The sequence below is a fragment of the Phyllopteryx taeniolatus genome, chromosome 17 (genome assembly GCF_024500385.1).
Source record: "Phyllopteryx taeniolatus isolate TA_2022b chromosome 17, UOR_Ptae_1.2, whole genome shotgun sequence".
NCBI classification, from domain to species: domain Eukaryota; kingdom Metazoa; phylum Chordata; class Actinopteri; order Syngnathiformes; family Syngnathidae; genus Phyllopteryx; species Phyllopteryx taeniolatus.
Window position 1 is genome coordinate 15,218,825 of NC_084518.1, and position 27,096 is coordinate 15,245,920.

The following is a 27,096-nucleotide window of genomic DNA, read 5'->3' on the forward strand; positions in this document are numbered from 1 at the left end:
ACTGTTTTCACTGTAGGCTTCGCGCATTTAAGTTCTTGCCTGTACATCGGTATTAAATGAATTAAGCAGTGATCAGACGAGCCCAGGGCTGCACGAGGAATAGCGCGGTATGCGTTTTTTACCGTAGTGTAGCAGTGGTCTAAAGTATTATTTTCCCTGGTAGGACAGTCGATGTGCTGCTTGTATTTAGGGAGTTCGTGGTTGAGTTTAGCTTTGTTAAAGTCCCCGAGAATAATGAGGGGTGAGTCCGGGTGTTTTTTTTCAATTTCGTTGACTTGTTTGGCGAGCGTTAGCAGTGCGGCGTTCGTGTTCGCTTGAGGCGGGATGTACATTACCTCACTTATGGTTTTCGGGGGTTAGAGTTCATTCATTGGTGGTCGTTACGAGTCTAAATGATTTATAGGAATTACACATTTCAAAATTGAAAAGAGGTGGCATGGTGAACGACTGGTTAGAGCGTCTGCCTCACAGTTCTGAGGACCGGGGTTCAATCCCCGGCCCCGCCTGTGTGGAGTTTGCATGTTCTCCCTGTACCTGCGTGGCTTTTCTCCAGGCACTCTGGTTTCCTCCCACGTCCCAAAAACATGCATGGTAGGTTAATTAATTGTTTGTATGTGCCCTGCGATTGGCTGGCAACCAGTTCAGGGTGTACCCCGCCTCCTGCCCAATGATAGCTCGGATAGGCTCCAGCACTCCCGCGACCCTCGTGAGAATAAGTGCCTCAGAAAATGGATGAATGGAAAACTGAAAAGAATAAACAAATGATAAAGTAAAAGTGTGTTTATTGGCACAACCGCCAACAGATGGCAGCAATGCACCATTTTAGATTTGAGATCAACTATTTGTAACTCCACACAAATGTATGCTTTCACAATGTCCAAGCCCAAAAATACAAGTGTATAAACCCCAAAAATGGGCGTGGCCAGCTCCACAGGGAAGGGGTTAATCGCAAAAATGAGGCATGATTTTTCTATTCCAGCCCCATACCTTCAAAACTGTAAAATATGGACAGATTTGTCAACCATGACTCACAACCAACATGCTGATATATATATTTTAAGTCCCTCTTAAGATGGAATCAAAGCTATCGAATAAATACTCAGCTTTGATATCCTTGACAGCAAATAAATGCTCAAATGGCTTTCCATACCTGCTCCAATTTTAATCCTAACTTCAAATTGTGGACAGATAATAGTTGAGTATTTATAACACTGTATATCATTTTAAGAGAAAGTGAAGCAGAGTCCTTTACCACATTCTACTTTATTATTTACGCAGTGACGTTTATTCTTGATGTTTCCTACATTGAAAGACAGAACGTAACGTAACACATACGTGGGATTCGAACCCCTGGAAAACACCCAAACGGACATCAAGAATTTTTGCCATTTAACAAAAGTCTGTGGGGTTTCTTATAAGGAAGTAAAAGCGATTCTCAAAAAACAAACAAAACACCATGATACAACATAAGCCAGGGGTGGGGGATTTCTGGGAAGTCACCCAAGGGCCACACTAAATCTATGAAAAATATGATACAATGATTAAAAAAATAAAATAAAATTTAAAAAAGTTCATTATTGTATAATATGAAGATATCTGGGTTCAATGTTTTGGTGCTTTCATAGGAGAATTGAATGAGGGTTGGATGGAATGTTTTTTTTTTTCAGGGCCGCAGGTTCCCCACCCCTGACATAAGCAACAATGAATCCTCTAGAGGACTAGGAAGGCAAAACTAGAGGACGTGCGACTCTGAGGTAAAAGAAAGCTAAGAGGCTCCCCGCAAAGTGCAGCAGAAATGAAGCATGCAAGGTGCGGTGAGTGGCTGCATAGAGAGAGATAAAATGCTGCCCTCAGAAATGCACTGACATCAGTTATTCAGCTGTTTGCCTCAAGCATAGAAATCGACAAAAAAACAAAAAACAAACATTGTTTTACGCTCTGATTTCCTCTGAATAATACATAAAAATCCACATTTCATAACCGTCACTGAAAGTTGCTACTGAGCTCCATTTTGGCTTAGCTTTGTCACATCAGGCCGACATTGACTTTTGTGTTTCTTCCTGGAAAAAAAAAAAAAAGGCTGCACTTGAACACGCCACAAAGGTGACAGCATTATGTAAAGCTGTTTGAAAATTTTGTCAATAGCCTCGATATCCAGCTTCAGCCCCATGTACTTTTTGTCCTCACTCGTAGGACTACTTTGAATTTCTACTAGTTAACATCTGGCATCAATGTGCTGGGGTTGACACTATCATGTAAATGTCCACTTGGTAAGCAGACCTGCATTGTTTTGTTGGCTGCACAGATTAGCATTAGCGAACAGTAGTAGCTTTTTATGAGCGGTACATACTTGATTGGTTGGGGAAGTTGGGGAGTATTTGTGTTTTGCGTTGCGAACTGACAAGTGCATGGTGTGTATGAAGGGCTGCCTCCTCAAGTGAAAATGCTTCTATTGTCTTTAAGAGCGTTCACTTTCAAATTAAAAAAAATACACTGAGTGTTTCCTCCTTGGTGCATCATCTACGGTTAGATTGTCATAAAAATTTAAATTTAAAAGTAATTTTTAATGAGCTTTCCAAGCTGAAAATTTGAATGGGAAATTTCCTATAGCAGTTACTACTCTCTCAGACAGCACTGTAGACAGTGGATTGCGCGTCTGCCTCGCACTTGTAAAGTTCTGAGTTTGAATCTTCCCGTTCTTAAGTGGGTTCTCTGGGGAACTGATTTCCCCCCACATTCCAAAGACACGTTGGGTTCATGGACAACTCTAAATAAGTTTAAATGTAAATGGGAGTTTTTCTATATGTACCTTGCGACTCGCTGATTCACCTATTGGAACTGATCCTCCGTTATTCAATATAATATTTTAAAAGTCTAATATAAAACTATTGCTTTTGGCGCCATCTTACTGTACCGTACTTCTCTCATCAAAAGTCAGCTGGGATAGGCTCCAACTCAGCCACAGCCCTACTATAGAAAATGAATGTATGGACACTATGACTAACTGTTCCTAACACTGCTGACATCAGAAGTGCTTTTCAAGCCCTCATAAATGAGGCTGTAAACAGAACCGAACCATATATTCAGGCCTGGTGACAAAACAACCTCAGTTGCCTTTCAAACACGAAAGACTTCCAAAGTAAAAGTGACAACCCGGAATTGCCTCAAAGTGAACTTGACAAAACAATCAATATTCATGCTTACTTAAGTCTGTAGTGGATACGGATATGCTTGGGACGTAAAGCGGACACATTATGAGAAACTGACTTTTTGATAGCTCGTATACAAACAGCTGGGTCTCTGGGGTGCCTGCCTACTATCAAGTGTGCAGTTAAACAACCAAGTCAATCTTTTGTTTTCTGAAAATGTCCTGCAAGTGTAGGGAAGTAGAGCTGCATTGAGTTTTTTGTAGGTTGCACAGATTAGCATTAAACAGCATTTGCTTCTGATAAGTGGCACATACTTGATGGTTCGGTGACGTGGGGGGGTAATTTTCGTTTGGCGGTATGTCTGCCGCATGCGACACATGTACAGATCAGCACAGGAATTGACACGTGTATAATGTGTAGTGTATGAAGTGCTGCCTCCACAAGTGAAAATGAAAATCTGTTTTATTTATGGGCGCTCAATTTTTTTCACACTCAGGATAACACTTTGGCACATGCAAGCCGTTTGGTTCATCGCAAACCCTGGCCCCGCCCCTGATCGTCATGGTAATAAAAGCAGGACTCATCTTTGACTGAGTAGTATACAAGGTGAGTAGTGCCTCACTTGCATGAGACAAATTCAGTGAGTGTGTAAAGTTTCGTGGAAAATTTTTTAAAAAAGAAATGTATTTCATGTTTCAAGTTACTAACTCCTGGGAAATCCTTTAAATTGTGGGGAGGAAAAAAAACTGAAAAAACATCTCCTTTTAAGACCTGTGCTCACTCCTAACTGAACTTGATGTAACTATTCAAATAATTAATATGAGATGCAATTAGTGCCCATTAAAAAAATACGTCGAGTTGTGCAAATTGAAGACATTCAGCCCGCCAAAATGATCAGTTATCAAGTATGCTACAACTGGACGTAGCAAACTGCCCGTTTTGCCTTTTTCTTTCCTTGAGATGATGTGTACTATTTTGTCTAAAGTTTCTTTTCCATTAAGGATTAGTTACAAAGGGACGGAAACTTTCTGGTTTTGGAGATATTGCAAAGTGGAAACTTTCCATGAGGATAACTGGGAATTGACAGTAATTCAATGATAAGGTATTACATGCAAGCATAAATAGAAACAGTTTCATCATAAACAGACATCCATGCAAAATAGAAAGCTGTCCTTGCCCACATGCGAGGACATTTATATTTGTCAATCCAACTGTTTCTGCTATTTGTCAAGTACGTTTTTTCAAAGAGTTGGCATAGAAGACCCAGCTTGTCTGTGAAATTAAGGTTTGTAAACCACTGTAATTACTAACAGATTTGAAGATTCGGAAGATTCGCTTCGGATTTGAGATCAGCACGGCTTTTGAGTTGAAGATAGATCAGGGCGTGAATCTCGGCTTGCCACGTTGGTTAACGAGGGAGAGAAATCCCAACACGAAAGTCAAACAAGTTCAGGTACCTCACACTCGAACAGAGTATGTATATACAGTAAATCGTATAAACAGAGTATAAGTCGCAGTAAGTACTAGAAAGTGTGTGTCACGATCTGGCGAAAAGATGACAGTTAATGGAGTGAATAACAAACTCGCTTTAAAAAAGCCCTCCGGTGAGTCAGCGACACACAAGGTGCATTTCTGTACCATCTGTAAATAATGATTTCCCCATCAAAAGCCCTTTTTCAGTCTTGTTTTTGTTGTTTAAAAGTTTGAGGCCTCACAAAAGCAAAAAAATATTAGCGTCATAGTCACTGTTCTGCTTGACACGTTTCGATTCACAAAAAGCTCCCTGCTTTTTGGTCAGAAATCAGAAATGTTGGACTGCTGATTACTAAAGAACAGAAAACGCTAGAAACAAACTTTTTTTTCTTCTTGAAAGAAGCGTCTACTCTTTTTTGGGGTGGGTTTTGTGCTAATATTGTCACAGAGCCCAATAATCTGTGGGTCTTGAAAGATCAGTAAGAATGCTCTCAAACTGCTAGCAATATAGGGCGTTCTGCTTTAAAAATGGCTGGCAGTGAATGAGTTAGGTAATTGCTTCATTTTATCTTATTTTTTGCCCACTTGACTCGATCTGCGACGTATATATGTACGTATTATATGATATACTCATATTCATTTCTAATATTTTTATTTATATTTAAGTTCCCTATGAAGGGCCAACTTTCAATTGTATAAATTCCTGGTTTAGTCCCTTTTATTCCAATGGAAAGTTTCCAACTGAAAATTTCCCGAATTTTGCAACCCTATTAAGGATATAGTGTATATTACACATGTTTTCAGCAGGCACATCTATTATATAGGATTGAACTCCAGTGTGTGTTCCAGCGCGGCGTCTGTTCTCGTTTGCTCGTCAACCTGCATGCGTTGTTTTGCAGTTGAGACTGCTGAATCCAGGCAGCGTGACGCGCCCGTGTGTGTAAATGTCGCGGTCGAGTCCCTGATTCATACGCTTGACCAGGTTCTTCTCATAGAGCAGCGGGTGGTAGGCGCCCAGCGTGCAGGCGGCGTCGTAGAAGCGCTGGTAGTAGTGGCACAGCTCCGTCTTGCGGCGCGACGGCAGGAACTCGTACACGTGGACCACGTCGCATATGGACATCATCAGCACTGTACCTGAACGGGGGAAAGAGAACGAAAGCCGTCAGGAAAAGGATCACAGTTAAAGCTTCTCCTCATTTGCTTGGATTAACAGGTTTCACATTTAAAATTGTCATCCCTGGGCGGAACCATCACTCTCAACAAACCCCACATTACAGGACAATCGCTCAGGATAACCTTTCATAAACATCCAAGAATCGAGCCTATGCTGTCATCAATAGACATCTATGGAGATCGAGCTGCGACAATCGGATGTGATGTCACCAGCATGGGCGCTGGAAAGTTGCGCCTAAACTTGGCTTTCGCAGATCAAACTTTTAACGAGTCATTGGGTAAAGATTTTTGCACCGCAGCGCAGATGTACATCACGAAAAAAGATAACAGAGATAAAGGAAACAACTCATTACCTATACACTATTTGTCCTGCTCATCTAAAAGTAGATATGAGTCATTTTCATATAATTTGATCAATAACAGTAAAGACATGGCCCACTGAATTTCCTTTTCAAAATCAATTAATATTACTGATATGAGTATTTGAATTATTGGCAGTTGTTACAATCAAAAGGTCATAATTGTTTTAAGGAAAAAAAAATCACTCTAAAGTAATATTTTTCAAACTTTGAATGCCAAAATGTCTTGACCGTTAGGTGTCCGAAATAAAGGTTTCATGATTTGCACCATGTTTTCAGAAGATGCTAATTGAATTTTTTGATATGTAGGATTTTTCTCCTATTGCTTAATATGCCTTTCCATGAAAACTAACACAAATAGATCTCAGTGTCTTCAGAGTCTGACGGTCCTCATTTGTCACTCAAGCTGTTTTGATATTGTTATTGTGTTGCGTCGTTGACCAGCCACCACTGCCATTGTCTACCACATACTAAACTGACAAATCAGCACATCTACCATATTGGCTCTCTGGCTTGAGACCTTTTCACAAGTCAAACGGTCACCGTTAATGTCCGTCAAACACGTCAAACCCCTCAAAACTGAAAATGTATGCAATTTTTATCCAATTCCCTTTAAACTTGGTGGTTACATAGTAGGTAGATAGTAGCTCTGGTGGTTCATTTTTCGTGATTGGTGTTAGCATTAAGGGGATCACCCAAGGTCAGAGTTCACTAGTAAGGGGGTCAAGAAAATAATTTGCAGAAAAGCTCATCAAATCATACCTCCAATTAAATGTCCTAATGTATTATTGATGAACTAATGTAATTAATTTGTCAATATGCTACCATGTAATGACACAATGACAAAAAAACCAATAACAATGTCTAGATAAGCTTGAGGGATCAACAGTGAAACTCAATCAAAGTGCACATTACCCAGCATGCCAGAGGAGGGCGGGTTCTTCTGGATGGGCTCTGGCATGTTGTCCTGTATTCGCTGCCACACCTGCCAGATGAAGCGCGGCTGTAGGATGTAGAAGGGCTGCTGAGGGTGCAGCCGCCTGTAGCGCTGGTACTGGGTGAAGATGGGGTAGTCGGTGTGGTTGAACCACTGCAAAATGGACGTTGTCAGCAAAATGTTGGCTGCTTACTGTTTAATTTATTATTTAATGTGGATATATATACAGTAAGCAACACCTGTGTGAGGTCAGCGGAAAAGGGAGCGGGGTCCCAGGCCACCAATACACCCGAGCTGTACAGCGAGCTGGACAGGAAGTGGTGGTCATCAGACGCCATCACCTACAAGACATCCAAGTTATAATCTAAAGGGGTAAAGTTAGTTACTGCTGTTATTACTACGGCTTTACTTGTGAGTTGATGAGGCGGATGGTGGTTTTGGAACCGACGTCCTTCTCGTAGCGGGCGGTGGGGGCGCTGTTGAAGCGCAGCACGGCATCGTGGGCATCTGTCATTTAAGCATAATGTCAAGAAGAGGAATGGGGGGGAAAGAAAAAAGGACAAAGGGGGGGGGGAAGGGAAATTTGAGACAAAAGGAGATAAAATAGAAAAGAGGGTTAAAACTGAAAAATGATTAAAAGAATAGAGAGAAAGATGAAAAGGAGAGGGAGAAAACGGGAAGAAAAAAATGAAATATAATAATGAATAAAGGAAAGGAAAGAAAAATGGGAAAAAGAGGAACAAAATAAAAACAATAAAAAGGTAGAGATAAAAGAAACACTGAAAAAATAAAATAAGAAAAAAGGAGAGAAAGTTAGAGAAAAGCAAAAAAGAAAAAGGAGAAAAAGGAAAAAGCAGAAAAAAGAGAAAAAGACAAATGAAAAGGGGAGAAAATAAAAAGGGGGAAAAAAGAAGGATCAAAACGGCAAAATGAAAAGTGAAAAAAGAGAATAAAGACAAAAGGGAAAAGGGTAAAAGGAAGAAGAAAGGGAGACAATAAAGATTTGACAAAAGAAAAAAAGAGTAAAAAGATACAAAAGGTAAAAAGAAAAAGGGTAAAATGACAAAAAGGAGAGGAAAAAATAACAGGAAAAAAGGAAAAGAAAAGAAAATTGTACAATGGGGAAAATAATAAAAGCATAAGAAGAGACAAAAATGAAAAGAAAGCAAAAAATGGAAACCAGGAAAAATGGTAAAGAATAGGAGAAAAGAAAAAAAACAAAAGGAAAAAAGAAAGAAGAAAAGGGCAAAAAAGTAAAAAAGAGAGAAAAAGGAAAGGAAAAAGGTAGAAAAAAGTGCAGGTCTAGGATCTTTTGTGTCTTGGACAGCATATCTCACCTATCTCTTTGCCGAGGCCCGAGTCGCGGAGCGAGCCAGCGGACGACACCACGGCGCAGCTCTTGAACGGCCCCACGTCGGAGGTGAGCGGCTTAGACGGCAGCTGCGAGGCCCACGGCAGAGAGGAAAAAGGCGGCAGGTCAGCCGTCAGCGTGGACAACGCCACCTTCTCGTGGAGCTGGCACAGGAGCTCCGGCCCGCTCAACGTGGGCCTGCCGGCCATGGCCGCCGCGTCGGGGAGCTTGACGCCATATTTGTTCATCGCCTGGTTTTAGAAGTGTAATCAAGCCAAAAGTCTCGCACACACGCACTGTAATACATTCACGTGCTGTGCCCTTGAATGCGCTGTCTCTCTTTCCCACATTCGCTTCACCCCCCGCCTCCCTCCCTCTTGTGGATCCATCATGCTGGAGGAAGGCTCTGCGTCTCTCGCCAGTGGTTACATTCCAAAAACCTTTGTTTTACATAACTTTTAGTAGGAAAACTTGCACTCATCAGTGCGATATTTTGTACAAACATACAGTAACAATATTTAGACCCTGATCTAACCTTCAGTTCTTCTAATAATAATATTTGGCTACTTAAAGCCTCTGCTACCCATTCGTGTGAATGCCGAATCAGTGTCATCTGATTCTGATTCTATTACTGTCGTTGTCCTCACCTGATAGTTGTTCACCACCTTCTTCAGCCTGTTTCCCAGCATGCTACTTGACATGTGCTCATTCCACACCTTCCCGAGAAGGCTGTTGGGCCCAAAGAGCTCGGCATCGCCGCCCTTGCCGCTCAGCTGGCCTCGCCGGCGGCCCCCGAAGAGGGTGTCCAGCGCCCGCAGGAAGGGTTGCGGAAACATGCGCGCAAAGAAACTCTCGACCTCCCTGGGCTTTGGCTTGGTGGTCTGGTGCTCAGAAGTGCGGTTGGGCGAGGAGAGTACGGGTATGGGGCGGCGGGGGTCGCCGGGGACAACGCCCGGGAGCTTCTGGGGATCCACGTACGCGGGCTTGGCACCACCTCGCAGCACCTGATTGGGAGGGCGCAGGTTGGAATTAAAATTACCTATTAGCAGCTAGGGCTGGCCACTATGCCCTTAAAATAAAATATAATTTTTTTGCACAAAAAACAACTTCAATTTCAACAAATAAACAGGAATTAATCGATAAAATTATTGACTTGACCCATGGGCAAACACGGCGACGTGTACCTTGACGACGGTGTGCGTGCGAGGCTGGGCCCGGGTCCGCGCCCGCACGCCGAAAATGGCGTCGGTGACGGGCACGCTGTTCTCGGCGCAGAGGGCGTAGAGCAGCGCCATGGAAATGCAGAAGAACGCCATGCAGAGGGCACCGCGGCGGGCACGACGCCGCAGACGCCATAGCAGGCTCACGCGGTCCATCGCTGCCCCGGGAATCTGGAACATATTGGGACACCTGTAAGTATACATCCATCCACCATTCGCTATGCCGCTTCATCCTCACAAGGATCGCGGCCGTGCTGGAGCCTATCCCAGCTATCTTCGGGCGAGAGGCGGGGTACACCCCGAACTGGTCGCCAGCCAATTGCAGGGCACATATAAACAAACAACCATTCGCGCACACATTCACACCTACGGGCAATTTAGAATCTTCAATCAACCTACCACCTATGTTTTTGGGATGTGGAAGGAATCCGGAATGCCCGGAGAAAACCCACGCAGGTACGGGGAGAACATGAAACTCCACACAGGCGGGATTGAACCCTGATCCTCAGAACTGTGAGGCAGACGATCAAACCAGTAGTCCACCGTGCCGCTATAGATAGATAGATAGATAGATAAGTGCTATAGAAAATGGATAGATAGATAAAATGAAACATTTCAAAAATAAAATGTACATTTAAAAATAAAACCAAATAAAACCAAGCCTTCCACTGGAGGCTTACCCAATGCCAACGAGGCTGACTGCAGCCAAGTACGTAGACTCCCCCCACCAATTAATAAGGCAAAACCATAGATATGAATAAGTAGATATGACACATCCCTTTGAGATTCCAGTCCTGTGGGCAACACTATAGGAATGATTAGATGGATGGATCAAATAAAATATCTTAATATGAAACTGTATTAAATGAAATATTTTTATTCCATTCATTACACACACTTGATCTCGTTGTCATTCACACTTTTTGTGGATCCGGATGATGATTGACGGTGTGCTAGAGCTTACTGAGAATAAATCCGCTCTTTTCAGATGACGACGAAGGGAGATTTTCTTTTTTTACGACTGACCTCGGGGAAATAAAAAAATGCAAAGAGGCCTGTCGGGAAGCTGCTGCTCCATTTTGCTTTGACTGGAGCGTTCTATTAATATTTTCCTGTATGAAGGTCATGGGTATCACTGAAGCCTAATGAAGTACTTGCTGGTCTCAAAGACAGTAGTCCTCATATTAAGTGAACAGGCTTGAGCGTTCGTCAACAATTTATTGTGTCTGACTTTGAACATATGTCGCTCCGTCCGTATCGCAATCTCTCATGCTCACAAATCAACACATAAACATGTAATAGTCGCCATTTGTGTTTGTTGGATTCAGGGATATCTGCAGGTCAAAGCTACAAGGTAAATCTGTAAACTGCAAAAAAAATAAATTCTCTGCTCCGACTAAACTATTGTCTCCACATTTAATGGACGTGGAGAAGCTAGGTAGCCAATCAGTTGATTATTTTTTGGTGGGGACAACAGTAAGTGACCTTAAAGAGATATTAAAGGTCAAAGTAAATCAGAAGGTCAAAAACATATTTGTGACAATCCACATCTGATTAAAGTCCCAAATGAGGCTTTTACAAATATGTAATAATTTTGTTCATATGCCCTCATATGTTGAGAGAATGACCCAATAACATGATTTTATTTGTCTTAAAAACGTAATTAATCGTCACATCACGAGTCATAACTTTGACTGGAGCATCATGTTTATCTTTTGCTGTGTGGCGGTCAAGAGTATCACAGTGGATTATTGACAGGGGTGTCCGATCGGTCCGATATACTGTATTAAAAAAAAGAGAATTGGTTTGTATTGGACTGGATCCAAAATCTCCGATATAAGCACTCTTACACAAGCAGTTCATTCCAGGCACCGCTCCAGCACTTCTATCCAGCAGCGCCCGAACCACGCGATGCACTGCCCACGTAATCACAACTACAGGTTGCTAATGTGCTAACAAAGTAGCAAGGCGTAAGAGTCAATGTTGCATGCTTAAAATCCTTTATTGTTACTCTAGTTGAAATTCACTGTAAAACTAAACACAGATAACAAAAGAATTACATCTATTGTCAGAGCTGGGAAGAGTAGTCAAATGTTGTACTCAAGTAAGAGTACTATTACTTTAGAATAATATGACTCAAGTAAAACTAAAAAGTAGGCTTTACACAATCAGGATTATTGGGGCTGATCACCGATCAGCGAGTTTAAAAAAACGATAACCGATCACCGATCCGATCACAAGATGGAGCAATGTGTCTACTTAAATGACTTGTTCATTTACTGTATATAATTGTGTACTGTATACAGAGTGGCGGCACGGTGGACGACTGGTTAGAGGGTCAGCCTCACAGTTCTGAGGACCCGGGTTTCAATCCCCGGCACCGCCTGTGTGGAGTTTGCATGTTCTCCCGGTGCCTGAGTGGGTTTTCTCCGGGCACTCCGGTTTCCTCCCACATCCCAAAAACATGCATGAATTGGAGACTCTAAATTGCCCGTAGGTGTGACTGTGAGTGCCAATGGTTGTTTGTTTGTATGTGCCCTGCGATTGGCTGGCAACCAGTTCAGGGTGTACCCCGCCTCCTGCCCGATGATAGCTGGGATAGAATCCAGCACGCCCGCGACCCTAGTGAGGAGAAGCGGCTCAGAAAATGGATGGATGGATGTATACGGAGTATCTTCAAAAGTATTCTCTAGTCCAGTGATTCCTAACCAGTGAGCCGTGGCACTTTAGTCTGCCATGAGCAAGGTGTGCCGTGGGAAATTATCAAATTTTACTTAACTGCTCAAAAAATTATTCATTTACAAGAAATAATGTGTCTTTGTTCCTCTATTTATGTCAGTGAGGCATAGTGACAGACAGAACAAATAAATTCTCTTCTATTAGATGGCAGGAAGTACAGTAATTACTGTGTATGTACTTTTTGTCACATTTTTGTTTGTTGGTGTGCTGTGAGATTTTTCAATTGTAAAATATGTGCCTTTGCTCCATAACGGTTGGAAATCACTGCTCTAGTCAGATCGTGTATTCTAATCAGTCAGGTCAAACCAACATTACAACATGACAGAAATAATGGGAGCTAACTTACTGTAATTTTATTACAGTAAAAGCTTAGAGCATGATTCAACATAACGGCGGCATGTTTACGTACAACCGCTAGCACTAGCTTGCTAGGCTACATAACGTTTTGTTTCCTGCTTACGAGCCGTATCGTATTAAAAGTACGTGAACATACTTCAAGCAAGCCTTAAATGAACGTAATCTCCCGAGCACCGGTTACCACTTGCACACTTTTCCCCCCCATTTTGTTTTTCTAATACACGTGTCACCACGGTAACGAGTGTATCCGGTCGCGTTTGAGTTGACAAGATAAAGCTCTGTGATCGTAAAAGAGGGGATGTAGTGGTATCGGAATACAAGATTTTATTGCAGTAGTCTGCCATGGTACAATCGTGAAAGACCAAATTTGTCCTATAGTCTGATCCACGCATTACGTGTTGGCTGTCTCAAACGTGTTGTCTGTCCCACACTGCTGACATGTTTGTTTTTTAAATAACTTTATTGGTTGTCAGATATTCACAGTACTACGTCAAAAGACACACGACAAGGCTAAAAATAAACTAGCTTTTGGATTCAAATATACTGTACAGCAGAGCTTTCAAACTCATTTTTGTCTCGGGCCGGATTATAGTTATGATTTCCCTCAGAGGGCGGTTAGAACAGTGAAACCATAGAATGCTTAATCACCAAATCATATTATTACCATTACACAACAAATTGAGGGATAACTAGCTTTGAAATCAGAAGACAAGGATAATAGTTTGTTCAAGTATTGTTTAAGTTACTGTAGAAGAAGGGTTTGGTAATAGAAAAATGCAATATCTCAACATTATTATTTATTATTATGACAATTTGGAATTTGGGTACAGATTTTAGCACAAGTCACGGAAGTTGACGAGCATGATTTGCTTTTGCGGGCCACATAAAATGATGTGGCGTGCTGCATCTGCCCCCCGGGCCTTGAGTTTGACACCTATGCTGTACACGATGGCGACGCGGAGTAAATGTCTTTTGGACAGCCATTGATCAGATCGGCGAAAAATGACATTGAAGCCGATCAGCATAAAATGCTAATTTTCGGCTGATACCGATCAAGCCGATCAGATCGGCGTAAAATCTATTGTTAACATAAATACTCAAGTAAAAGTAAAGAAGTATGATGCATTTAAACTACTCTGACAAGTACAATTTATCCAAAATGTTACTTGAGTAAATGTAACGGAGTAGATGTAGCGCGTTACTACACACCTCTGCCTATTGTATGTTCAAATACATCATAGACTTCGCTAGCTCAAAGTTAACACAATGAAAAACACCATTGACGAGCTAACAAACATTTGCAACGAACTTGCGGCACTTATATCTCATATATACCTACTGTTGCTGATTATTGTTCTCTGTTTGAGTAATATCACTTGATTGTGGCCATTTATAACATTCCATACTACAAAATAAGTAAACGTATGTATGATTTGTGCTGCTATCGTATCGGATCAACATCGGTCTTGGCCAGTATTCAAGGCTGCAATATTGGTATCGTATCAGAACTGTAAAAGCTGTATTGTGACATCCTATGTGGAGCACATAGACAATAATCCTCATAATAAGTGACCAAGTTATACGATCGCTTTACTGTCAATATTGTGCTTCACTTGCATTTTGGCCCCTTGGCACACAATGCTGCTTTGTCCCCTCCATCCTCGCTCACACTGACAAAGAAGCACATAAAAATGTAATTTTCACCCTATAATGTATGTTCTTTTGCTTTAGTACTTTCTGCATGTCAAAGGTTCAAGGTGGAGATCAAAGTTCAAGGTTAGAAAAAAATCAAAAATATAAATCACCTTCATCTGCTATTCTGTGCAATTTTAATCTGATAGTTTCCAATCTTGGTGGACAAATAGACAGGTAGCCACTCAGTTGATTACTTTTTGGTGAGGATTGACTCTGATGTTAGAAGGTCAAAGTTCCTCAGTCAGAAAGACGAAAATATATTTGCAAATTACAGGTCCTAATGTGGGCTTTACATACTGTAGCTGTAGTTAATTTGTCACCAGCGTTTATTAAACTTACAAATCAGCATAAAATCACAGGTGATGAAGATGATCCACTGGAAAGTTTGAATAAAGCGAAAACGTGTGTCTCCGTGTGTGTGCGTGTGTAACCAACGTGTTCATTTTCTACAGTGAAATAAAATTTAAAAAATCATGGTTGCCGGAGGACACAGTGACAGATGGCAGCATTACTCAATATCTGCTTAAAGATGTCGGCCTGAATCCCTGTGTTCGCTTTCCACAGCTAAATGACGGTTACGTGACCCAGCTCTGAATGTAAGCACCAAAGCGCATTGCCCGGTTATTGCAGGCTGCAATGTGAAATTTATATTGCGACCAATTGCGGAATAAATGTGGCAGCAATAGAGACATTGAAAGATTGATAAATGCCCTTATTAATAGCTCTTCAAAGAAGAACTTGCAGTATGTTGGAACAATTTTAGTGAATACAAGTAAGGTGATACACAGTGAGCTGTAAAAAAAAACAAAAAAAACATTACTTTTGATTACATACCTAGCTACCATAAAGACTAGCTAGATTGTCAGGATCAGCTCTGACACCACAAAAAAATATCATATTTTATATTTAATGTGGTTTAAATTATAATGAACGATAGACGTATTAGTAAGTAAAAATATTTGAGACTTGTGATGAAGTGCTATTTAAATAAACACGACTTAAAAATAACTGAAAAGTAATGCATGCTTTTAAAATCGAAGCTTAAAATAAAAATCAAACATTTTCATAAAAATCGAAAATATGCATGATTTTAAAATGTTCCAAAATTTTAGAAAATAATAAAAAACTTAATAATAAAAATATTTGTGTGGGAAACATTTCAAGTGCTTATTTTTTTTTTCTCAATAATTTTACAAATCCTAATAGTAACTCTAAAATCATGAATATTTTTGGGTGGAAATTGAAATGTAAAGATAACAGTAATCAAATATAATCACACTAATATGACAACATTAGATAATAATAATAATACTAACAATAATAATACATCTTTTTTCAAAAATAAAAAATACAAATAAATGAAAGGTTTACAATAAAATAAAATACATTCATAGAAATTATTTTCTTACAAGTTTTACATATTTTACCAGCATAAAAATAGAAAATCATGAAAATTAAAATTAAAAGTCAACACTAGAAAAAATTAAATATTATAAGAATACTTTGAAAATTGTAAATAATAGTAATGAAAAATATGTAATAAAAGAAAAAAAATGTGTAAAATGTGTCACAATAATATGAAATAAATAATTTTTTAAATTAAGATTCAAAAGGCATGATCATTTTGAGTACTGATTGTTGTCCTACATGGGTGTTACTAATAGCTTGGTAAAATATTGACTGTTAGGAGTCGTGATGTGGAGGAAGAGTCACTGTCAGCTGTTACAACAGTGCATCAAATACTGGTCATTTGAATGACTAACTCCCTCATTCATCCAGCCGTGTGATTTAGTGCATGACTCGTACCTTGTAGCCCATTGTGAGTTGTCGCTGTTGCTTAGAAACGCTCTGCTCCCTTTTGGTCTCCTTTCATCCCTCCTGCAGACACAAAGATTTACACAGGCTATGATGCGCTTTTTAAGTGTACATTTTTTTCGGGTCTCCTTTGATCCGTATTGACATTTGACAGTGAGTAAGAGTTAATCAAAAACAAGATTATTATTTTTTCATAAAACGTGTGTCATCGCTGTCCGGCAGAAACCTGGTACTTCCGAATGTGGTCAATTTGATATATTTTCACACATCGGTACTGGTTGGTCTGCCACGTCATCTGTTATTTCAACACACTATTAACCGATTGAAGGTGGAACAATGGATGAGCAATAAGCACAGTTCTGCCTCGCAGTTCAAAGGTTTGTGGGTTCAAATCTAGGCTCCAACCTTTCTATGTGGAGTTTGGATGATTTCGCAATGAGCCACTAGCCTAGCCCCCAAACACCAGAAGGAAGGACTGATACAAATCATATTGTCGCGACTTTGCACATGTAATGACATAACAATGACAGCCCTCATAAGCGAGTAGATGCAGTGTTTTAAATTTTAGAATAAATAATTGTTAGATTTAAATAAACAGCATCAGATAAAGAAGATATGCACATTTACAATATAACAGGAAGTTTTGACATCTAGGTTTTGTTCCCCTTTAAGTGAAATAAAACCTAACTGTACTAAGGCACTGTTTTTTTACGTACCATTTTAGAAAGCCGGTGTAAAACTACCACACTTTGAAGATCACTGCGCTACAAAACAGAAACCCTAGTGCACTGGTGTCAAACTCAAGGCCCGGGGGCCAGATCCAGCCCATCACATCATTTTTATGTGGCCTATGAAAGCCAATCACCCGCGTCAATTTCCATGATTCTTGCTAAAATCTGTACCAAAATTTCAACTTGTCATATGTAATAAATAATAACACTGAGATATTGTAAGAATTTTTTTTTGTTTGTTACCAAAACCTTTTTTTACAGTTCGTGAACAATACTTGGACAAACTATTGTCCTTGTCTTCTGATTTACTGTAAAAACTAGTAATCCATCAACCTGTTGTGTATAGATAATAATATCAGTCAGAGTCATAATGGCCCTCTGACGGAAACCGTAACTTCAAAATGGCCCGTGACAAAAAGGAATTAGACACCCCGAATCATTTTCACATTGTTTTAACATAACATAGCCGAGAAATAGCTCTCTAGCCCTGTTACAAGGGCTGCATGTGAGTCACTTTTTAGATAGATAGATAGATAGATAGATAGATAGATAGATAGATAGATAGATAGATAGATAGATAGATAGATAGATAGATAGATAGATAGATAGTAGACTTTACACCGATTTTATCGGGCTGATCGGTATCGGCCGATATTTAGCATTTTATTCTGATCGGCTGATCGGCTTTAATGTCGTAATTCGCCGATACGATCAATAACGTCATTGATCGGGTCCGCAAAAGACATTTACTCCGTGTCGCCGCGTGCACAGTATATTTGATTCCAAACGCTAGTTTATTTCTAGCCTTGTCGCGTGTCTTTTGACGTAGTATTGGAAATATCTGACGGCCAATAAAGTTAGTTAAAAGAAAAAAAATGTCAGCGGTGTGAGACAGACAACATGTCTGAGACAGACAACATGTAACTACAAGACAAATTTGCTCTTTCACGATTGCACTGTCAGACAACTGCAATAAAATCTTGCAATCCGATACCACCGCATCCTGTTTTTTACGATCATTGGGCTTTACGATGTCAACTCAAATGCGACCGGATACACTCGTTACCGTGGCAACGACAACAAGAGTGGAGGGAGCCGACTGTATTATAAGGACAAAATGGGGAAAAAAGTGTGTTGGTGGTCACCGGTGCTCAGGACAGGAGAGGATGTTCGTTTAAGGCTTGCTTGAGGTATGTTCACGTACTTTTAATACGATACGGCTCGCAAGCAGGCAATAAAATTTTACTAGCAAGCTAGTGGTAGCACGAACGGTTGTACGTAAACATGCTGCCGTTCTGTCGAATCATGCTCTATAAAGTTTAAAGTATAAAGTCTTTTTATCTGTGTGTGAAGTAATCCATCCATCCATCCATTTTTTGAGCCGCTTCTCCTCACCAGGGTCGCGGGCGTGCTGTAGCCTATCCCAGCTATCATCGGACAGGAGGCGGGGTACACCCTGAACAGGTTGCCAGCCAATCGCAAGGCACATACAAACAAACAACCATTCGCACTCACATTCACACCTACGGGCAATTTAGAGTCCCCAATTAATGCATGTTTTTGGGATGTGGGAGGAAACCGGAGTGCCCGCAGAAAACCCACGCAGGCACGGGGAGAACATGCAAACTCCACACAGGTGGGGCCGGGGATTGAACCCTGGTCCTCAGAACTGTGAGGCTGACGCTCTAACCAGTCGTGCGCCATGCCGCCTGTGTGAAGTAATTTAATTACAATAAAGTAATTTAATTACTGTAAGTTAGCACCCATTATTTCTGTCGTGTAATGTTGGTTTGACCTGACTAATTAGAATCCACGATCTGAATAGAGCAGTGATTTACAACCTTTATGGAGCCAAGGAACATATTCTACAATTGAAAAATCTCACGGGACACAAAATAAACAAAAATGTCATAAAAAGTGGATAAATTAATTACTGTATTTACTTCCTGCCATCTCATAGAAGACCATTCATTGGTTCTGTCTGTCGCTATGCCTCACTGGCATAAATTGAGGAAAAAAGATACATTATTTATTATAAATATATTTTTGGGAGCAATTAAGGACACAACTATATACAGTGAATGAACATTCCTCCATCTTGTGATCGGATCGGTTTTTTAAACTTGCTGATCGGCCCCAAAAATCCTGATCGTGTAAAGCCTGATAGATAGATTAGATCGATAGATTAGATAGATAGATAGATAGATAGATAGATAGATAGATAGATAGATAGATAGATAGATAGATAGATAGATAGATAGATAGATAGATAGATAGATAGATAGATAGATAGATAGATAGATAGATAGATAGATAGATAGATAGACTGACCTGTGTGAGGTAATGATGCTCCTGATGGTCCTTCAGCATCGCACCGCACCTACTTGGTTCCCCCTCCTTTTTCTCGGTTCCCTCCCACTGTAAGGCGACACTAGGGCCCCGAGCAGGCCGTCGCTTGTGCCGCCATGGTCCCGTCGAAGCCTGCCAGTGGGCACCGAGTCGCATTTGGAGAAAGAAGAGCAGCTCCGATTCGGTCGCGAGAGGCTGGCCGCCAAGCTAGCAAAGACCTTATACATACACTTCCGCCTGTTTTCAAAATCAAGCATCGATTGATATCTTTTTTCCCGATCAACACCAGTCGCTCTCGATGACGTAGAGACATAGATGGTGATATAAAGTATTAATTGATAAATACATGTCAGAATCGCGTTTTAGGATTATTGAGGTCACAAGTATCAAACGCATTTAGTTTACTTTGAAACGCTTCTGAGCCAAAATCCGGTTTTCCTGGCTTTAATAAAATGGACTTCACTTTACTGCAGTCAAGACAAGACACGCAATTTCGCTGCAGTGGGGAAAAGGAGGGAAAAGACGAACGCATCCATCGCCATTTGTAAAAGAGACCATCTTTAAACCTTACTATGAGGACCACAAACACTGCTAAGACATTCACACACGTACACGCCGAATAGAAACGATAGATACACGACGTAGGGAAAAATATTTCGCAGTTTGGAATGAAATGGTAACGATAGGTGATGACTTGAGAAAATACACAGCTTGCCACTTGCTGTTTATTTCCCCTTTGTTTTGGCAGCGGCGCAGTCTGCCAGTAAAGACATGACATTAAGTGGATATAACAATATTAAATCATTTTTAGGGAACAGTTCGGTTCATACCATATATATGTCCGTGTGTACCATCTGCTTCGCGGACCTCGTGGCGCAACGGTAGCGCGTCTGACTCCAGATCAGAAGGTTGCGTGTTCAAATCACGTCGGGGTCAAGTGTTTTATTCTCCCTATTTGTTTTTTCTCTCCCTCTTACACCTCTAACAACAAGTTAGGGGTATTGGTCTTTTCGGTGAAATTTCAATATGAGTTCAAATTAAGTTCACCTGTAATGGTTATAAGATCATTTTAGGTTCAGCCAGAAATTTCATCTGAATATCTGGAACTTGTTTTTGTGAGTAGTGTATATTCATGCTTGAACACGTTTTAAGGAACAATGGCGACTTTATTGACGATATTTTGCAACAGGAGCAACTGAGAAAGGTGCGGCTCAGACTGCAGCTTAAAGGGCAAAGCTTTTCGCAATAATATGGTGTCATCCACTGTGTTTGCCAACCTTTGCTTTGCAAGGGCACATTTTTTACATGGGGAAAAATGCCTTAGCACACCAAAAGTACCACAAAAATACCAGTTCGGTTAGGTTTATTGTACCTTTTGCCATTTAGTGGAAGAGCATTCAGTCGTTCTGCCTGTCACTATACATTGCTGGCATAGTATATAGTTGAAAAAAGATACATTGTTAATAATATTGGGTCCAAATCAATGAAGTTGGATAATTGCTAAGAATCTTGCGCAAGTTTGGGAATCACTGTGAACTGTAATTTATTTACAATTTTCATGTAGTTTTTTAAACAAAAAAATGATAAAATGGGAGGATTCACCAATAACTTAACAATCAATGAATGCTTCACCACAACTGAGGGAGCATTAAATAAATTAGCTCAAGAAGAGATAACTTGTAGGAGTGGTGGGAGGCGCATGGGGGAACCTTGGGGGACGCCAGCTGCGGTTCCACACTAGCTGCTGTTGCGGATGCTGACTTTTTTGCGGGTGTTGTCGGTGCAGCGTTCCAGGATGAGCTCGGGGCTTGGTCGCGGCGGGATCACCGGGGGCTCTGGCTTCAGCTTGCTCCCGGAACTGAAGCTCCGTTGCTCAGGAATGTTCCCTGTGGGACATGGACGCGAATCATCACCACAAAATTGATAAGAACAATACTTTCAGGAAAATCACACATACAGTATACAGTATACGTTCCAAACCTACCTGCGACAGGGGAAACATTGTTTTACCTCTCCCACATGCTTAAACGTATTTAAACACACTTATTAAAACACACATTTTGAAAAATATTCCTTAGTACTATGCAGTTGTGCCTTGAGATGTGTTTAATTTGTTCCTTGTGAAGAACAACTAATGTTGTTCTTAGCAGAGGATAAAAACGATGACCGTTAGTACTGTTATAGTGTCCTTCTATGTGTGTTGCTGTACCATTTCTTTTCCAATACCAGTTGCTTGAAGGGTTATAACACCGCAACATAGATGCTATTCGTTAGCCCATCACTAGAGTTTCTCATTGTGTTAGCATTAATACAGCGGCCTTTTAGAGACAATGTATAATTCTCTTTCTTCGATGTAAACTTGAAGACTGTTTTTTGAAGAATTGTTCACAATTTCTATCGCCCCAAACTGCTGCGTATTTTGAAGTGAGTTGAGTCACATCCAAACAACAATTAAAAAAAGTAATAATAATGCAAGTCGAGTCACTTGTATGTCAAGACACCACTGTATAGCGCTCTATCATATTTAAATCTTGCTTTGGCGCCATCTTGTAGCATTTTGATCCCAATGATGTATGTTTATTGGAGGGGAGGAGCTCCATTTTGCCAGGCCATAGCCAAAAGTAGTACTTTGCTGCCAGCATTTTGCACCGATAGGCAATTGTAAACCTTTTTTCGGGGCGGGAAAGTGTCAGTTTCTCGTTTCACGTTTTCACGGGAGGACTCTGTCCCTATACAGTATAACACTGTATTTCTGTTTCCCTTATTTCCAACTGGGAAAAAAGTAATCGTATTGCTCCTACCTTGATTTTTCCGCTCCCTCAAGGGCGAATTTTCCGGGATCTTGGATTTCCGGGGTGAGGCGGTGGGGCGTCCGCCCTTCTGCTGCAGGTATCGGCGGCTGTTCCTGCGGTAGGATTCCTGGCTGAGGCTCTGTCGGGCTCGCTGGTGGATGCTCTTGACATTCTTAATGGTGGACCTGGAGAGAAAATAAACAATTGATTGTTTTTGTGCTTTAAATATGGGATACACCCCTCGCCCCATTTGTGAGCTCTTAATTTTTCTTTCCAGTACTCATTTTCACTATTCACGCCTGGAGTTCCAAAGGTGTGGGAAATTATGGGTAAATTTGAGGAAGGCTTCCAGTAAATTTCTATGGGAATTGAGGATAATCAAATGTAAAGATAACATATTCAAGCATAAAAATAAACATTTTTGTTTTCTCATAAGCAGACATCCATGTAATCTCCTACCCCAGATGCGAGGGCATTACAGTCCCTTAATTGTTTCTTTTTTTTTTTTCACCTCACTCTAGCAGCGACCTATCCAACCGTGGATGTTGTAAATTCCTGGTTTAGTAACATTTATTCTCATGCATGGAAAGTTTGCAACTTCGAAAATTCCCGAAACGTTGTAACCCAATTCGTGTCCGTGCTCTTCACAGTATAAGAACGATCATCTTTATAATGGACCTGCGAGGAGGAGGTTTCTGTCCCTGCGGTTGCTTGGCGTCATATTCATATTTGGCTCCTTTGCCTGCTTTGTGCAGGAACATGGAGGGGAAGTGACCGGTTTCCTCGCCTTTCCTGAGCAAAACAAGAAAAAGAAGATACTTCCAGGAAAACGACTCAAAGAGTATAATTATTTTTACAAGTGAAGCAGCGACTTATATACCTGACAACCCACCAGCCGTCCAAAAGCTTGTGAATGACCTCAATGGTTTCTCCCATTTCCAGTGAGATCTCATCGTCCGTCTCCGCCTTATAGGCTCGGACTGTTACGTGCAATTCTCCTTCAGGGACAAAATGTTATCAAACAAAGTCATATCTTAAGACAAAAGGACTCCCTTTTTCCTAACCTTCATAATTTGGCTCCACATCCTCTGCCTCCTCAGGTCCGTCAAGGGGTTCCAGGTAGGTGGCAGGAGCCCAACCTCGTTTAGTCTCACACTGGCAGAACCACCAGCCTGAATGCAAAAAACAATGGTTTTAGTTCGTAAAGGTTAACGATATGTTCTACTTGTTCATGTTCACCTCTGGTTGGTTAGTTAGTTAGCTAGCTACCTGTCTAATATAATGCAAAAATGATGCTTCCGATCTATGCTGACGTTCAGCTGAAACGGTTAGTTAGCAATGGAAAATCTTCCTCAATCAGTCAAAGGCATGCAGGTATAACTGTAGCAACATCTTTTGGGGACAAATGCGGTGAAAGTCCATGTTTTGTTTTTGAGCTTTCGAGATTCTTACCATTCTGTTTTTTCTCCACGATTTCCACCAAGTCTCCTGTGCGCAGGTTAAGCTCGTGTTTGGACGTCTTGGTGAAGTCTGCGATCACTCTGTACGAGTCCAGTATGATGGGCCCAGAAATCTCTGAGGAGGGGGGTAGGCACCATGTTTAAAGAAGTTGATACATGTCAAATAATCACTGTATTCATATTTACTTTGCTTAAAATCAAGCAAACATTATTCATATTGTTCACATTATTACTAATAAGTATTATATAATAACAAATGATTTTATTATGTAATAAACGGGTACAATAAAGACTGTGACGTTAAGACTTCAACTCCATTAAATCTGTAAATATGGAAATAATGCAAAACCAAACACTTTTTACTTTGATTTCGTTTATATTATTAAAAAAATATGACTACAACTGAAAAAGCTTTCAAATTTAATGTCCTTGAACCAAAAGAAAAAATGTGCCCCTTTTGCATAATATTTTATAATGCAAACATAAAGCTGCACAAAACACATCACAACAATCCAAATGCCACAGAAAAGAAAGAAAGAAAGAAACTAATTAACAAACAAATGAACAAACAAACAAAAAAAAACTCTTCCTTTGTAGCTTTTACTCAACATTTGAAGACTCTTACCAGATATGTTGTTGCTGACTTTGGTCTCCAAGAAGATTTCACTTTTTTTCCCTCTGAACAGAAAAGAGGGGAACAAAAAAATTACTTCTTTTTTAACGTTGCGTGTGTGTTAGTCATATGTCATCTGTCGGTTGACTTATTTGAAACCCACAATGTGGCATTTAATTGGGATGAAGTAAGTCGAGATGAACTCGATTCTTGGGGAAAATATAGCTCTGTGAGAATTAACTCTACTGTACAAGTTTATCTCAATACATAATGGTTAATTAGTTAATTAGTTGAGTGAGTGAGTGAGTGAGTGAGCACGATCACACAAAAACTGATGCCCTCAAAGTGTAACTAATGCAAGGCTAAATGTCATGGTTTAATCACAGTTAGTTAGTTGCTTTTTTTTTTTTTTTTTTTTTTTTTACTAACATTTGAACTAATCTGAGTACAATACAGTTTCAGGGCCTATGACATGAAGGCGAGCGTTGAATGCGGCCACTGACGTGTTTGGAGCCGGTGGATTTTCGTCCTCTTGTCGCACTTTGAAGAAGACGTTGAGGTGCGCACAGCGTGAGATGTGCGGCGGCAGCGCGATGAGCGACAGGCAGTACTCGGTCAACGTGCTCTGCTTGCTTTCCCGAGACCTTTGGCTCTCCACCCACCGCGGTGCTGGGAGACACAATGGATGTTCAAATGTTATTCAAAACCATCGCCTGGACAAAGGGTGAGTACTTTTACTTTGTTTTAGCTTTAATTTTGTTTTATTATACAGTCCTTGAATTATTTCTACATTTAATGACAATTAACAATGTTACAACTCCAAACATTGCCTATGAAAATGGTTGAGTAGGTTTACTTAATTTTAGCTTTAATATATATATATTTTTTTAATTATACAGTGTGCAACTTCTTTTTACACTAGGGTTAGAAAATATACTGTATGCCGTTGCACTTATACAATGGAGGATGTGGATAATAAAATACACCTTGTTCCTCGCTCTGATATTGTATTATCACTAACTGCCTGTTCATGTGTGTACATATGACCTCGCCTGAGGAGAAATCGGCAGACACTTCGAAGAGCCATCAGCTTGTATTTGAACTGTCTCTTTACATTTAAGTATTCAATTGTATCTCTCAATATTCTTAAAGTGCTTGTCCTGTCTCGTCTACTATTTTTTTGAAACTAGTTTGATTTCATTTTGGCTTTATTTATTTATTTTTTTTAAATGATACAGTGCTTAACCTTATTTTTTTCACTTAAAGAATGTAAATGTAACTCCCGTGCAAAAGGGAAGTAGTTTTACTTTAGCTCGTTTTTAATTTAAGTTTTAATCAAAAACAAATTGGAAGTCAACCAGTTCGACTGTGTAGATACTATTGGTAAGAATTAAAACAGAATGTACAACAAGGTTATTGTCTTTTATTGCACAACCTTTTGCGAGAGGAAGCGCTGCAATCAATTTGTGCGCAAGTTGGTGAAAAGCGTGGTTTTGGTATGATTTCAATTATATTTCCCCTCTTCTGGTGCCTTGCCTCAATAAACAGCAAAAAAAAAAAAAAAAAAAAAAAAAAAAAAAAGAGAAGTCAATGTGTTGACACACAGGTGCTTCCTGATATAAAATCCTTCACTTGAAATAATGTGGCCATGAGCACCCACTCATCTTAAAACATACACGTTGTATAACAGATGAAAAAGATAAATATCTAAGTAATGTGACGAATCACGTTTTACCTGGCAACGATGGAATGATTCGATCCCTCCTTTCTATTTGGCCGGCTTCGATAGGAAACATATCTTTCAGGGATCTCTGGGAACGAGAGATCTGCTTTACTGAATGTCCAGGAAAAGCAAAAGCATTTCATCCAAACTTAGAAAAAAAAAAATTCAAAAAAAGACACTCACATGGAAAGTGTAGATTTCAGGGTATGTCCTGAAAATCAGTTTCTCCGAGAGGTCGGTCCACTTCACCATCAGCATGTAGACCTAAAAAATAAAAAAATCTAATCAAACATAGAAACAATATTAAAGCGAACTGAAGTTGCTTATGATGAAAAAAAAAAAATAATGTCAAGCAATTTTTGGAGCCTCACATAGTGCTGACTTGGGTAAAAGCGTTTCTCGAAGCCGAGCAACTTCACGTGTCGGATGTAGACTTCCTCCATGTTGGGATGGATGAAGACCAACTGATGTGAGGCTGCTGAGACCTTATATGTATTCGAGTGTATGTGTGTGTGTGTGTTCGTGTGTGTGCGTGTATGTGTCTGTTGTGTCATCAACACTGCAAATGTTAGTTCCTCTTTATTTTATTTACCTTGTCAAAAAGATAATGAAACCCATGCTTTTCCACTGTCATTTTTTATTTTTTTTTTTTTAAATAGTGCTAATCTGTCATTAGGGTCATAGGAGAGCTGGAGCCTATCCAAGCTTACTTTTGGTGAGAGAAGTTGGATACAACCTTGACTGTCTGCCAGTCAATCGCAGGGTACAGCTGACTTTTGGGGAGAGAAGCAGGGTACAAACTGGACTGTCTGCAAGTTATTCAGAGGGTACGGCTAACTATTAGCGAGAGAAGCGGGGTACAATCCGAACCAAATACCAATCAATGGTACGGTACGGCTAACTATTAGCGGGAAAAGTGGGGTAGAATCTGGACTGGCAGACAATCTGTTGCAGAGCACAGTTGACTTTTAGTGACCGAAGTAGGGTACACCCTGGACTTTCCGCCTGTCAGTCGTAGGGTACAGAGAAGACTTTTGGTGAGAGATGAGGGGTACACCCTGGATGGGTCACTAATCAATCGCAGGACACAACTGAATTTTGGCAGGAGAAGCAGGGCCTCCACAGACTCCACACAGGAGGCCCTGACCTGAGATTCGAAC

At 40.4% G+C, this 27,096-nt stretch overlaps 2 protein-coding genes and 1 non-coding gene across 4 annotated transcripts; 1 reads left to right on the top strand and 2 right to left on the bottom strand.

The window, feature by feature from the left end:
* Positions 1-1,244: 1,244 nt before the first annotated feature.
* Positions 1,245-19,565, bottom strand: st6gal1 (ST6 beta-galactosamide alpha-2,6-sialyltranferase 1). 2 transcript variants are annotated; one of them, XM_061751539.1, is made up of 9 exons: positions 19,331-19,565; positions 16,260-16,331; positions 9,627-9,833; positions 9,090-9,446; positions 8,429-8,693; positions 7,501-7,598; positions 7,331-7,432; positions 7,070-7,244; positions 1,245-5,756 (listed from the first exon to the last, which is right to left on the bottom strand). In XM_061751539.1, exons 2-9 carry the CDS (start codon positions 16,269-16,271, stop codon positions 5,497-5,499), a joined length of 1,476 nt encoding a protein of 491 aa, XP_061607523.1. In that variant the 5' UTR covers positions 16,272-16,331; positions 19,331-19,565; the 3' UTR covers positions 1,245-5,496. The 2 variants fall into 2 exon arrangements, with proteins under 2 accessions (XP_061607523.1, XP_061607524.1); XM_061751540.1 differs by lacking the exon at positions 19,331-19,565 and adding an exon at positions 10,062-10,212.
* A 647-nt stretch (positions 19,566-20,212) lies between these two features.
* Positions 20,213-20,284, top strand: trnaw-cca (transfer RNA tryptophan (anticodon CCA)). The gene has a single exon. It is a non-coding gene; the product is annotated as a tRNA-Trp (tRNA).
* Positions 20,285-20,696: 412 nt separating this feature from the next.
* Positions 20,697-26,458, bottom strand: ncf1 (neutrophil cytosolic factor 1). Its single transcript, XM_061751541.1, has 11 exons — positions 26,308-26,458; positions 26,120-26,200; positions 25,949-26,024; positions 24,717-24,882; positions 24,226-24,278; positions 23,593-23,715; positions 23,205-23,312; positions 23,021-23,138; positions 22,819-22,932; positions 22,150-22,325; positions 20,697-21,234 (listed from the first exon to the last, which is right to left on the bottom strand). Exons 1-11 carry the CDS (start codon positions 26,377-26,379, stop codon positions 21,086-21,088), a joined length of 1,236 nt encoding a protein of 411 aa, XP_061607525.1. The 5' UTR covers positions 26,380-26,458; the 3' UTR covers positions 20,697-21,085.
* Between the last annotated feature and the right edge of the window lie 638 nt (positions 26,459-27,096).